The sequence below is a fragment of the Peromyscus leucopus genome, chromosome 1 (assembly GCF_004664715.2).
Source record: "Peromyscus leucopus breed LL Stock chromosome 1, UCI_PerLeu_2.1, whole genome shotgun sequence".
In the NCBI taxonomy this organism is placed as follows: Eukaryota; Metazoa; Chordata; class Mammalia; order Rodentia; family Cricetidae; genus Peromyscus; species Peromyscus leucopus.
The window spans coordinates 44,123,587-44,137,307 of record NC_051063.1 but is presented as its reverse complement, the minus strand read 5'-3'; the positions used below and the strand labels follow the sequence as shown (position 1 = coordinate 44,137,307).

The 13,721-nt window shown below is 42.1% G+C and overlaps 1 protein-coding gene across 3 annotated transcripts in view; it reads right to left on the bottom strand.

The window, feature by feature from the left end:
* Positions 1-1,679: 1,679 nt before the first annotated feature.
* Positions 1,680-13,721, bottom strand: part of Btaf1 (B-TFIID TATA-box binding protein associated factor 1) — a 92,123-nt gene continuing 80,081 nt past the window's right edge. For 2 of the 3 annotated variants that reach the window (XM_037206510.1, XM_028882879.2), the window contains exons 34-38: positions 13,417-13,569; positions 12,080-12,291; positions 5,038-5,197; positions 4,535-4,705; positions 1,680-3,198 (exon numbers count right to left, since the gene is read on the bottom strand). In XM_037206510.1, coding sequence (XP_037062405.1) covers positions 3,055-3,198; positions 4,535-4,705; positions 5,038-5,197; positions 12,080-12,291; positions 13,417-13,569 — 840 coding nt within the window. In that variant the 3' untranslated portion in view covers positions 1,680-3,054. Of the gene's footprint in view, positions 3,199-4,534; positions 4,706-5,037; positions 5,198-5,616; positions 6,587-12,079; positions 12,292-13,416; positions 13,570-13,721 lie in introns of those variants that run through there. The other variant, XM_037206505.1, reaches the window with a different exon arrangement.

The window sequence follows — 13,721 nt, the reverse complement described above, 5'->3', positions numbered from 1 at the left end:
TGGGATAGAGGAACAAAGAGATGTGGCCAGAGGTGGGCAAGGGCACGGCTTGTAGAATCTTACAGGAAGTGTTTTGATGTTGTATGAACATGACAGAGGCGCGGGAGGACCTGGTCAGTAGATCAGCTACAAGTCTACAAGAGGCAAGATCCTGGCGAGTCTGCAGAGCTGAAGACACTGGGTGGTTTGTAGCTAGGTGGCACTTCTCAACAACTGCAGGGTTAGGACTCAGGCTCTTAGGCTTGGTGGCAAGTGCCTTCACCCGCCGGGCCTTCTCTTCAGCCCAGACGGGGGTCTGTATCTCTTTAGAGGTTTTATATATTTATATATATATATATATATATATATATATATAATATATATATATATATTATATATATATATATATTTTGGTTGACAAGGAAACATTCTCAAATGATTGGTATCAAAACTCAAGTTTTTATTATATTAATTCACACTGAATTTTCTGACATTTGATAACACGTCCCTGCAATTAATGTCACTTAATCCCACCAGTGCCAGTGTGTCCTGGGAAGTTGAGATCTGAAGAAAGTGCAGAGCTAGATTGGTGGGCAATACTCATCATAGGCATGCAACAGAGCGTTGGTTCTTTCCTGCGAATACTATTGCATTGGTTGGGGGGGGGGGTTGTTTTGTTTTTTGAGACAGGGTTTCTGTCCTGGAACTCGCTTTAAAGACCAGGCTGGCCTTGAACTCACAGAGATCCGCCTGCCTCCCGAGTACTGGGACTATAGGCGTCCACTACAATACCCAGCTCTATTACGTGCCACTTAACAGGCCATGCTCTCTCCAAGTACTAACCAGGCCTGATCCGGCTTGGTTCTGAGATCAGATACATTCAAGGGATGTGGTCCTACACTGTCGCACCTTCAAATGGCTCCCCTGGAATAGTTACACTTGACCAAGCCTCTATAAAGCTGTTCAGTGGCAATGGAGACTTCTCTCCAAGTTACCATCAAGTAACCAGATCTGCTTAAAGACTAGGACTTGTTGAGTGTGTGTATAAATGTCAGACAATTACACCCACAACCTTGAATTTTAAAGACTTTCCTACAAGAAACAGTTAAGTGTATGATCGACCTTAAATGTAATTATTTTTAACTATTTAAAAAGGTCAACAATAGTAGTACAATGGATTCCATTGAGCTCACAACCTAGTTAAGCACCAGGGCTACACCATGCTTATCTCCCAGTCAGGACCAATAGATCGTCAACCTACACAGCGGACAGCAGAGCTAACAGCACCCACTGCTCAGTTCAGTGGTCACTGTCTCAGGGACAGGATACTAAGTTCTGGGTCGTGTGCTTTCCTTTATCTGGGAAACTAGAGTGTGTGATTTCACATCTTACAAGAAAAGGTTTTAAAAGTGATACTGTCCCCACAGAAAGGACAGAATAACTTTTCCACCCTTTGAGAAAGTTTGCCAGTATAAAAATGTTCTTCCTGATTAAACCCACAAACTTTCAATTGCCTAGAGATCACTCCTAGTTGTGACTTCTCATGCTATGATAAAAAAAAATTAATATATTGGTGTGGATTCTTCTGTCCCTTTACTATAATTGAATATAAACCTTAGATATGAAAAAGTAGCTTTTCAAAAACCCATGTACCTGGGCTAGTTGTTTAATCCTCACTGTAAACAACACACAATTGCACAGACTTTACAATTTGATATTTATTCTCTTGTGGAATGCGAGGTTCAGTATTACAGCATGGTTCTCAAGGCTACTCAAGTGTGATGAACTTCATATCTAAGTGCTGTAGAATTTGAATTACTTTAAACAAAATCCTTGTTATTGTACAACTGAGGTCTGATGGTTTTAAGTTGATGCCTAGGTGTAGGACCAGACACAAACCTTAAGGATGTTTATTACCTGTACATATATATACAAATATATTCCATATGTGTGTATACACAGGCATGTATTAACTTACGTGGGAAATTTATAAAATTATATACACACACATACATGCATATCTATATACAGCTACCCACCCTCACCATTGAGCTGTTTTAACACTAGCTCATTAGCTCCGTGCTCAATTATTATTGCTGTCTGGTATAACTACATGATTTTAGTGCCAAAACCAGACACACTGGGTGTAGGATGGACATTTTGTGCATATAGATATGTGTATCCTTGTATGCTTGTGTAGAAAGAGCAATTCCTCCCTGTGTATCAGTCACGCTCTCCTACAGTAAACAGCCTTCACCAGAGTTTGGAATTTTAAGCAGTGTAAAATCTATGTCTGAAAAACTGCATGTGTTCATAGTTACAAAATATATATATATATATCATATATATATATGATTGAAACCTACTGAGTACATATGTTCTTTGAATCTGGCTATATCTTAGCCATTAGATAAATTAAACAAAAACCCACCCTCTAATAGGATGTTATTATAGTCTTAAATATACCAGTACCTGCATTTAGAGTAGTTATACTGTAAAAGTGAACAAAATGATGTTAATAAAGATTTGAAAAACACTATATGCATCTGCATTAAATATACAAAGGTTGCCACAGGGCCTGGGTTCAATTCATTGTTTAACATTTTCATGTTCTAGGGATGACTAATATTAAAGTCATTCGGAAAAGTATGGCTCATTAAGGCTTTTATATAAAAGAAGCCCTATTTAATCAATTATAAAAACAAGTACTATTTTAAAGAAAACAAATGCACACAAACACCACAGCACTGGTAGATCTCATCTTGGACAAAGTGACTGTAGAGGAGGCTGTCCCCAGCAAGAGCATCTCCTGGTAGCACATGGAACTTGGCCACTTCCTCTGTCTGCAGCTATTCAGCATGTAAAATTTAAACCTTTTCACATTAACATTTAAATTTAATACAGTGCAAATATTTGAGAATAACTTGTTCCCCAGTGAAACAAGAGCCAGCACTATGCTGAATATTCTTCAGATCTATTTATACATTCAGTTCAAGTTCCCCGTAGACTTAGGAATTTGCTGAATATCAGCAGAATGTAACTGAGCTAGCAGCAGTTGCATCCAGCATGCAGCAGTTACTCGAGAGAACGCATGAAGGTCTCCAGGTTGTACTCAGAATCATACTGCTCGGCATCCCAGAGGTCACTCAGGTTGTCAAGAACTGATTTCATGCTCGCTTTTCCAGAAGTGGAGCTGTCGGCCTTTTCCGCCTTGCCATCCTAATGAAACATTGGCAGATAAAATAAGTTGCTTATTTGAGACAGGGTCTCATTATATAGCCCTGGTTGTCTTGGAACTCACTGTAGACCAGGCTGGCCTCAAACTCACAGCGATTCCCTGCCTCTGTTACCTGAGTGCTGGAATTAAAGGTGTGCACCACCACCACCCAGCTACAATGAGGTTATTAACTTCAGAAATTTAAGAGATGAGGTAGAAATTTCATTTTATCTTAACACCATGTAATAGGTATAGATGCTCACAAATTAATTTGCCTAAGTTGCCAATTATTAGGATCTGGACCAGAAATCCCCACTATGAGTTCCACAGACTCCAGAGATAACAAGATCCCTTGAGAAGGAAAACAGGGAAGAAACCTTGAGACAAGACGTTGGTGACAATACAAAGACCAAGACTTCAAACATCCAGTCTGTAGGACTTTATGTGGCCCAAAGCTATCAGCTGGCTCACAAAATGGCTCACTAGGCAAAGGTACTTGCCACCCAGCCTGACCGTCGTGTCCCCAGAAGTCAGGTGGTGGAAGGCGAGCCAACTCCAACAAGGTGTTCTGATGCAAGCGTGCTGTGTATGTGTGTGTATGCCCCACATGGACTTTAAAATAAAGCCAGGTGGTAGTGGCACACGCCTTTAATCCCAGCACTGGGGAAGTAGAGCCAGGTGGATCTCTGAGTTCAAGGCCAGCCTGGTCTACAGAGTGAGTTCCAGGACAGCCAGGGCTACACAGAGAAACCCTGCCTCAAAAAAAGAAAAGAAAAAGAAAAAAACCAAACTGTGTAGAGCTGGAAGCTGGAAAGGTGGCTCAGCAGTTTCGAGGTGTCTGCTCTTGTGGAGGGCTCAAGCACCCACACCGTACACCTCCAGCTCCAGAGGATCCAATGCCCTCTTTAGGCCTCCACAGGCCCTGTGTGCCCATACACAAACATATAGAACTTAAACTACAATCTCTTTTTAAAAAGTGAACTGAACTGGGGCTGGAGAGATGGCTCAGAGGTTAAGAGCACTGACTGCTCTTCCAGACGTCCCAAGTTCAATTCCCAGCAACCACATGGTGGTTCATAACCATCCATAATGAGATCTGGTGCCCTCTTCTGGTGTGCAGACATACATACAAACAGAACACTGTATACATAATAAATAAATAAATAAATAAATAAATAAATAAATAAAAAAGTGAATTGAACATACTTACTATTCTTAGTGCTTTTGCTTCCTAACTTCAGAAGACTGTACCACAGCAGTCTGGCAAACTTCAGAGTGCTTTGCCCTCACAGCTTATCACAGACAACCACCAAGATTGATTAAAGCCAAGCTCTTTACCTTATCCAGAGTAAACAAGTCAAGAAGCTGGTCAGTCCCCATGCTCTGTAGACTAGAATTCTCTTGGCTGATAACGGTATTTGCGATGTTCATCTTGAATTTCTGCAAGCCCATTATCTTCTCTTCCAGTGTCCCTCTGGTTATCAGCCGGTAGACATTAACCACACGTTTCTGAAGAAGAGACAATTCAACTGTAATGAAAACTGATTCAACTCAGGTTGGCCAAGCCAGCCCTTTCTACTATCTTAATTGGGGTTTTGTCTGGTCCCATGGCCTAAAAATGTTTTCAGGAACTGCAGATTATCAGGATGGACAGTGACTACCCGGGCTTTCTTAGCCAAGCTCAGAAAGTGGTAGTGGAAACGATACCACAGAATATGTAAATGACATGTCCAGAGTCACAGCACTTCTTAACATCAAAGCAAGAATGAATTTGAATCTAGTCTTCTTAGTTCTTATGGCGTATTTGCCTAGCTTTTAGTGGAGTTTTTGATGACTTTTACCTGCCCGATACGATGGGCCCGGTCCATGGCCTGTAGATCTCGCATAGGGTTCCAGTCATGCTCCACAAACACCACAGTGTCAGCACCAGTCAGGTTAAGCCCTAGGCCACCAACATGAGTTGTAAGTAAAAGAACATCAATGGATGGGTCATTGTTAAACCTACAAACATAAGTAATAAAAAATATTGTTAGTCCATTTCTTACTCAGGATCCTTTAATAGAATAAAACTGTTCTAGAAACCTACTGTCTTAGTTAAGGTTTCTAGTGCTGTGATAAAACACCATGTTCAAAAGCAACTTGGAGAGAAAAGGGTTTTATTCCAGTTCTAATTAACGCTCAGATCACAGTTCATCATCCAAGGAAGTCAGAGCAGCAGCTGGAACAGGCCATGCAAGAGTGCTGCTTACTACTACTGACGGGGCTTGCTCAGTCCTCTTGGCTTCTTATTTAAAGGTTGGTTTGTTTAATGTGCACTGGTGTTTTGCCTGTATATATTCTGTGTGAGGGTGTCGGATTCCCTGGAACTGGAGTTATAGACAGTTGAGAGCTGCCACGTGGGTGCTAGGAATTGAACCCAGGTCCTCTGGAAGAGCAGCCAGTGCTCTTAACCACTGAGCCATCTCTCCAGCTCCAGTCCTGTTTTCTTATAGCAACCAGGACCACCAATCCAGGAGTGGCATGGCCCACAGCAAGCTGGTCATTCCCATATCAATTAAGAAAATGAACAAGCTAGCCCAGGGCCACTCTGGTGAGGGCATTCTCTAAGTTGAGGTATCTTCTTCCAAGTGACTCTAGCTTGTGTCTCAAGTTGATATAAGACTAGCCAGCACAGCCATGGTATGGACAATAGCCTTTGAATATACTATAATGGTTAAACTCACTGTCAACTTGATGAGATTTGGAATCATCATAGAAGTGAGTCACTAGCTTTATCTGTGAGGGAGTTTCTCGATTAGGTGAGTACAGGTGGGAATACCTGCCCAAAATATGGGTGGTACGTCCCGTGGGGAGGTTTTCTGGACTAAGTGAAAAGGAACAATCAATCAGATGATCCTGCATTCATCGCTTTCTGCTTACTGACTGCAGCTGCAATGTGATCAACTACCTCAAGCTCCTGTCCCGACTCCTCCAACATCAACTGTACTCTTAAACTATTACATATTTTTAATATAACACACTGTATACACATATATGCATGCATGCAAATCTTTAGTAGAAAGAATTCATTCTAAAGCTCATCAGAAATTTCATAAACAAAATTAAGGCCAAATGGCATTTTATATCAGATACAGAGTAAGTCATTAAAATGCAGATGTTTTAATTAAAAAACCCAACTATGAACTTTTAAAGTATAGAGACAGATGAGTGGGAGGAGGTTACATCTTCCAGGGAAGGTAGAGGCAAACATTCAGGATAGCTGTATTCTCAGAAGATACTCATAGGGACATCTAGTAGTCTCTAGGAAAAAGGACAATTATTACTAACATTAAAAGTAGCAGCCATACTCCCGGGTAAGATGGCAGGTTGAAGCTCCTTCAGTGTGACCCACTGTGAAAAAAAGGATAATGATAAGAGCCCTCTCCTACAAGACACAGTCACTGAAAACCGAGGGAATAAGCCAGGTGAGTGCTCTGCCGAGGAGCATGCTGGAGCAGCCTCACCCCTGTGCCTGTGCTGAGGTGAGCAGGACCTTCCTGTGCGCTGCTCCCTCCTCCCCTCTGATTCCACAAGAACTGCAAGAACAGCCAGCAGGAAGCTGACGCAGAGCCTGAGCCTCGCCCTGAGCAGGCAGCTAGGCGGGAAATGAGGACACTGTCCCAATCACCTGATGAGACAAGAACTGGCCAAATCTGAAACTGGGTAGACTGTAGAAGCAGATGCTGACGAGGCAGCCAGGACCCTTGCCAAAGGATAAATAAATAGTACAGTCCCGGGCACTTTCTGTACCTTGGACTTAGCTCCAGTACATATGGAACATGATGGAGAAATTTCCAGAAACCCCACACTCCATGCTGAGGGCTGGGAAAAGACCAAGGAAGGGCTGACAGCAACTGGCCATTAAGCACAACACAACTCCAGAAGCACTTGCTCTGACTTTTCAGATCCTTGTACACACAGTTCTGGCTTCACTGGAGCCATAGGCTGCACTTCCCATCCTAGTCCGCTGCATGGAACAGGGAGGAGAGGAATTCAAAACCCCGTCTCCCAGGAAGAAGGCAGGCTGATGACAGTCTCCCACCCCGACTCCTCATCTGGCTCTCCCTCCTTCCCTCCAGGTTTCTCATGGAGCCGAGGCTGCTCTCAGAGATTCCCTCCAACTCCTGACTCATTTCCCAAGGGCAGGAATTTTAGGCATGCCTGATTTGATTTTGCTACATACTTTAAAATCTAGTTTATTTGGCCTTTCTTTAAAACAAACAAAAACCTTACTCTTGCATAAATATCTCTAAATGTTCTTGCTTTTGTTTTTGCATTGCTCAATTAGGTTTTCTGTTTGTACTGTATATGTCTTCAGACATTCTATTGTGCATCCTATTTTCCTTACAGCCTACTCCCTTACATTCCTTCCATATACCCGCCTTGTTCCCTCTAAATTGTCTTTTTTAAAGATTTATTTATTTATTATATTATATATACAGAAGAGGGCGCCAGATCCCATTACAGATGGTTGTGAGCCACCATGTGGTTGCTGGGAATTGAACTCAGGACCTCTGGAAGAACAGTCGGTGCTCTTAACCTCTGAGCCATCTCTCCAGCCCTAAATTGTCTTTTTTACATGTATGAGTGTTTGCCCTGCATGCATGCCTGGTACACCAGGAAGCTAGAAGATGGTACTAGATTTCACCTGGAACTGGAGTTGTGAGTCACCATGTGGGTGCTGGGAAAAGAAGCTGGGTTCCTCTAAAAGAACAGCAAGTGCTCTTATCCACTGGACCACTCCCTCCTCTTCCTTTGACTTCTTTACTAATCTATATGCCCTGTAGATCCTAAGATTCCAAAGCCCCTTCTATCTACCTTTCCCGGGTTTTCCCCTCTTGGTCAGTACCAGCCCTTGTGATTGGTTGGCCTATTCCCTTGCTCCTGTTAGGACTGAGTATCACTGCACTGCTGTTGCTTGCTCTGCCAACAGTTATCAACTTGTAAATGAGCAGCTGGCGGTCATGGGCGCTTTCTGCAGCTGCTTCTCTGAAGAGCGGTGGTGCTGGGATGTAGACGGAGTTTCCAGTTCACTGGAGGAGTGAGAGCTCAGCCCCGTCTAACACTGCAAATACTTAGGCAGAAAGAATACACTTGGGAGAGGGGGACAAGAGGGAAGGGGGAAAAAGAAAAGGGGGGGGGGGAATCCAACCAATGAAAAAACCCTAGACATGCAAGTCCCAACAAAAGAAAATCAAGACTCATGAGAAAACTCAAAGCAGTATGAACCCTGTGAAAAGCAGCAATTCCACAAAAGTGGGTACCAAGGAGAATGAGTCAGATGAAATCCAAAGGACCTAAGGGGGGAAACGATAATAATGTTTAATGAAATTAAAAAGGACACAAATGAACTTCTAAATATATTTAAAAAGGAAACAGCTGAAATGAGGAAGCCAATATAGGATATGAAGAGGAATCCAAAAAGAAACAGAAATACTGAAAAAGTGGGTTCCAAGGATTGAAAGGTCACCAGGTTTGAGGAGCAAGTGCTTTTACCAGCTCAGCCATCTCATCAGCCCCAAACTGAAAATTCAGAAATGAAAAGCTAAGTCCAATGAAAACCTCAATTCTTTAATCCTCATCCTCCTAGGATGGAGGAAGGTAGAGTCAGTCAGACTGTGAAGGATGGGAGAAAAGAAAAAGGAAAACAACATCCAGACCCTGAGAAAGACCATCAGGGTGTGAAAAACATGAGGTCTGTGAACAGCATGAAAACCCGATGTACTACACCAAGAGTTAATACTCTCAGTCAAACCATGGTGGAAAGCCCCCCAAATCTAGGGAAAGAAATGAACACCCAGATTCAGGAGGCATTTAGAACAGCAAACAGGAAGTAAGAAGGGAAGCATACAAACTGCAAGGAAGAAGCCCATGGTGCATAAAGGCACACCTCATTTCATCAGGAAGTGCTACTGCATGAAGACATAGACCAGCCTCAACACAGCAGTAGTGAGTGACTTTAATAACAGCTATCACAGACAGGCTAGCCAGAAGGAAAAACAGACACACTATTGAACAAGAAATAAGAGAGAGGGGCTGGAGAGATGGCTCAGAGATTAAGAGCACTGGCTGTTCTTCCAGAGGACCTGAGTTCAATTCCCAGCACCCACATGGTGGCTCACAACCATCTGTAATGAGATCTGGTGCCCTCTTCTGGCATGTAGGCAAACACTGTATACATAATAAATAAATCTTAAAAAAAAAAAAAAAAAAGGAAGAAAGAAAGAAAGAAGAGAGAAAATTTTAAATGTCTGGAGTCAAATGAAAATGAGAACAAACCAAAACCTCCGAAACCCAATGAAAGCAGTTCTAAGAGGGAAGTTTGGAGCTACAAGTGTATGGAGTGAAAATCCAGAGCAGATGGCAGAGGACAGACTCTAGAAGTTGTCCTCTGACCTCTGGAGTGCAACACACACACACACACACACACACACACACACACACACACACACACACACCCGTGCGCGTGCGAGAGGGAGAGAGAGCGCTCTATAAAGATTCCATCAGAAAACTCAAATCCAGCAAACTTTCAGCAAGTAGCTTTCCTACACACCAGTAACAAACAGGCTGAGAAATAAATAGAAAAAGTTTTGGAAGAAACCTAACCTAGGAAATAAAAGATCTCTACAAAGAAAAAGAGGTATCTGTTTGTTAATTGAGACAGTGTTTCTCTGTGTAGCTCTGGCTGTCCTAGAACTTGATATGTAGACCAGGCTGGCCTGGAACTCAGAGATGTATTTGCTTCTTCCTCCCAGTTACTGAGATTAAAGATTTGTGCCACCATGGCCAGCTAACAATGAAAAAATTTAAAAACTGAAAAAAAGAAATTGACAAGGACACTTGAAGACAAAAGAACCTCAATGCCAGTTTAGAATAGTGTGGAAAAGACTGTACTTCCAAAAGCAATCTACAGATTCAAGGAAGACCCAATCTGACCTTCAACAACTCCACTGAAGAGCACATAGGAGGCAGCGCTAGGACTCAGTGGGTTAAAAATGAACAGAGAAGGAAACGAAATGGGGCGATAATGGGAGAGTAGATCAGGGAGGAAGTGGTAAGATTAAAAATAGAATATATGACATTCTCAAAGAATTTATGAAATATTTCAACAAGCTAGGCATGGTGGCATTTATCTTTAATCCTAGCAGAGGCAGGTGGATCTCTGAGTTTAATGCCAGCCTGGTCTACAGAGTGAGTTCCAGGAGAGCCAGGGCTACATAGTGAACCCTGCCTCAACCAACAAAATAAAATGATTTCAACAACTCTTCACAAAAAATAGAAAAAAAAGAAAATCCTATTCATATTAAGTATAGAAGAAGACCTTCAATAAACCAATACCATCTTGAGCCAAAAAAAAGAACAATTAAAGGTCTCATCATAGCTGATTTCAATTACATCTCCACAGGAAAAGCATATTGAAGGGCACAGCCACCAAAAATTAACACAATAAAACAAAGGATTCAGATATAAATCCATGTAGCGACAGCAACCTGAATGTCAACAAAATGCCAAAAACACACACTGGAGTAAAGACAGCCCCTTTTCAACTGACAGAGCTGTGAAAACTGGACCTCCACATCTAGATCCCTGTCACCCTGCACAAAAATCAATTCTAAGTGATCAGAGACTATAACATAAGAACTAAAAATTTCCAACTGTAAGAAGCAAAAATAGGGAAACTACTTAGGATATAGTCACAGTTTGGGATTTCCTAAAAAGGTTTCCAGTCACTCAGGAAATAAAGCCAAGAACTGACTAACAGGATCACATGTTATTAAAAGTCTGTACATCAAAGGAAAACAACGAAGAGACAGCTTACAGAATGGGGGAAAGTCTTCGCTAACTTTACAGAGGATTAATATGCACAATGTACAATGAACACAAACTAAATACCAAGATATCAAACAACTCAACCAATAAATGGGCTAATGAAATGAACAGACAATTCTCTTCTCTCTCTCTCTCTTTTTTTCTCCGAGACAGGGTTTCTCTGTGTAGCTTTGGAGCCTTTCCTGGAACTCACTCTGTAGCCTGGAACTCATAGGGATCCGCCTGCCTCAGCCTCCTGAGTGCTGGGATTAAAGGCGTGCGCCGCCACCGCCCGGCCAGACAATTCTTAAAGATGTAATAGAATGGGTTATATGGAACAGAACAAACCACAGACAGACACTGAACATCACGAGCTGTCGTGAAATCAACAGTCAAAGACAGAAGGCTGGGGCACCAGCTCAGTGGCTGAGGCGCTCCTACAAGAGCTCAGACCCCAGAACAACATAAATGCCACATGGACATGCAGCCTGCCTTGTATGCCAGCCTGGGAAGGTGGAGATGGGAATCCTGGAGTGACTGAGCTATCAAGATTAGCCTTACTGATGAGCTCTGGGTTTAAGAAGACCCTGCATAAAAGAGTAAGACAGAAGAGCATTTGAGGTCTGGGACTGAACCTGGGAATCTGCTTTGTCAGAATGCTGACTCCAATGATGTTATTTCAGGCAGTTTGCAGAACACACATTACTTGTTTTTAGCAGAGAAACAGTAGCTAGGACAGGGATCTCAGCTAAGCTATCTATTTGCTTGTTCCCACCTTAAACCCTAGAAACAGTGAGGAAAAAAGTAGTTATCTAAGATTTCCATATGCTCTTCAAGGTACTTTCCTAGGAGAATCGCTTGCTACATCACAGAATTTCTGCAGTTCTGTATCAAAAGGAGATTTATTTGGACTGGATTACCCAGTAACACACCTGCAGGTATCTGCGAATGAAAACATTTCTTGGAGCAAACGCCTAAATAAGTAATAACAACTATACTAACCTTGGCTCCTATTCACAGTTGGGGGCTACTTACCTGGAAACGATGGAATGCCTCTGTCCAGGAGGTATGCTGCCATCTAGCCTCAGGTAGGTGACAGAGGGCAGGTGAGGCTTTAGCAGGTCATGTTCCACTATATCAAGCATGCTTTTAAGCTGGCAGAAGATCAGTATTCTGTGCTGGGCCACCACAGACTCTGTGCCACTGTCCGAAGTGCTGCCATTTCCCAAACCACAGTCCAACAGCAACTGGGGAAGACAATATTACACAGCTATTCAATGGAAGGAGACAACAAATATTGCTTCCACAAATACTTTCTACTGCAAAAGTATTTCTATGAAATAAAAAGGTTCAATTTATCTGTAACCTATTTGCCTATTAGTAGTTGGGGCTAAAACTAACCACTCAGCTGTTTTCCCCTTCCTTAGTCTCTGATATTCACTAGACCTTTAGAAAATGTTAATTCAGGGGCTGGAGAGATGGCTCAGCGGTTAAGAGGACTGACTGCTCTTCCAAAGGCCCTGAGTTCAATTCCCAGCACCTACATGGTGGCCCACAGCCATCTGTAATGAGATCTGGTGCCTTCTGCTGGCAAGCAAAGCACTCATACATAAAATAAAAAGTAAATAAAAATTAAAAAAAAAAAAAAAAATGTTAATTCAAGGCAGTGACAAAAATGTCCCAAACAAAAGCTATAAAGCAACTTCAAGTGACATCTCAGTATCAGAGAGGCAGCAGGCAGATAGATCTGTGAGTCTGAGGCCAGCCTGGTACATAGGAAATTCCAGGCCAGCCAGGACTACATAATGAAACCCTGTTTGTTTGTTTTTTAAAAAAAGCCAGTTAATACACACACTGTATGATTCCATTTCCGGGAAATAGTTAACGAGATAAATCATGGAAACCAGGTTCAGGATTGCAAAGGAAAGGTGGTGAGCGGCTGCTTGGTAGGCAGTGGTTCTGGGTTATAGAGTACTTGGGGACTAGATGGTAGTGACTGCTGTACAACACTGTGAATATAATGTCAGAATTGCACAGTTCAAATGGCATGTGATTGTTTTTTTAAAGCTGTATAGAAAAATTAGCTGTTTGAATTTTACCATACTTTATTTAACTACATGAGAAAAAAAAATGGCCAGTTGGTGGTAGCACATTCCAACACTCGAGAGGCAGAGACAGGCAAATTTCTGTGGGAGTTTGAGGCCAGTCTGATCTACAGAGTGAGTTCCAGGACAGCCAGGGCTACACAGAGAAACCCTGTCTCGAACACCACTACGCCCCCCCCCCCAAAAAAAATTTAGTAAACCAAATTTAAAAATATAGTAAATATATTAATAATCTTTGGGAACATTATTTATCATTACAAGACATACCTGTTTCAAAGCTGAGAGTTTAGGGGCATGTTGAATATCATGAAGGGAAGAATTCTGAACTGCCAGTTTTTCAGTAGTACTCTTGAATTCTGGATGCTGAGGGGTTAAGACCAATGCTGGATGGTTGCACAGTTTACGTAAATATTGTAATGCCTTTAAAAGAGGAGAAAAACAACTTGTATAACTCCATTTTTTCATACCACAAGTGTTTGCATTTTTGTATCCTTTCTTCACTATTCCATTTGTCTAGAAAATGCCTACTCAAGTTTTCCAGAACCAGTTTAGAGCTGGGCAAGATGGTTCAG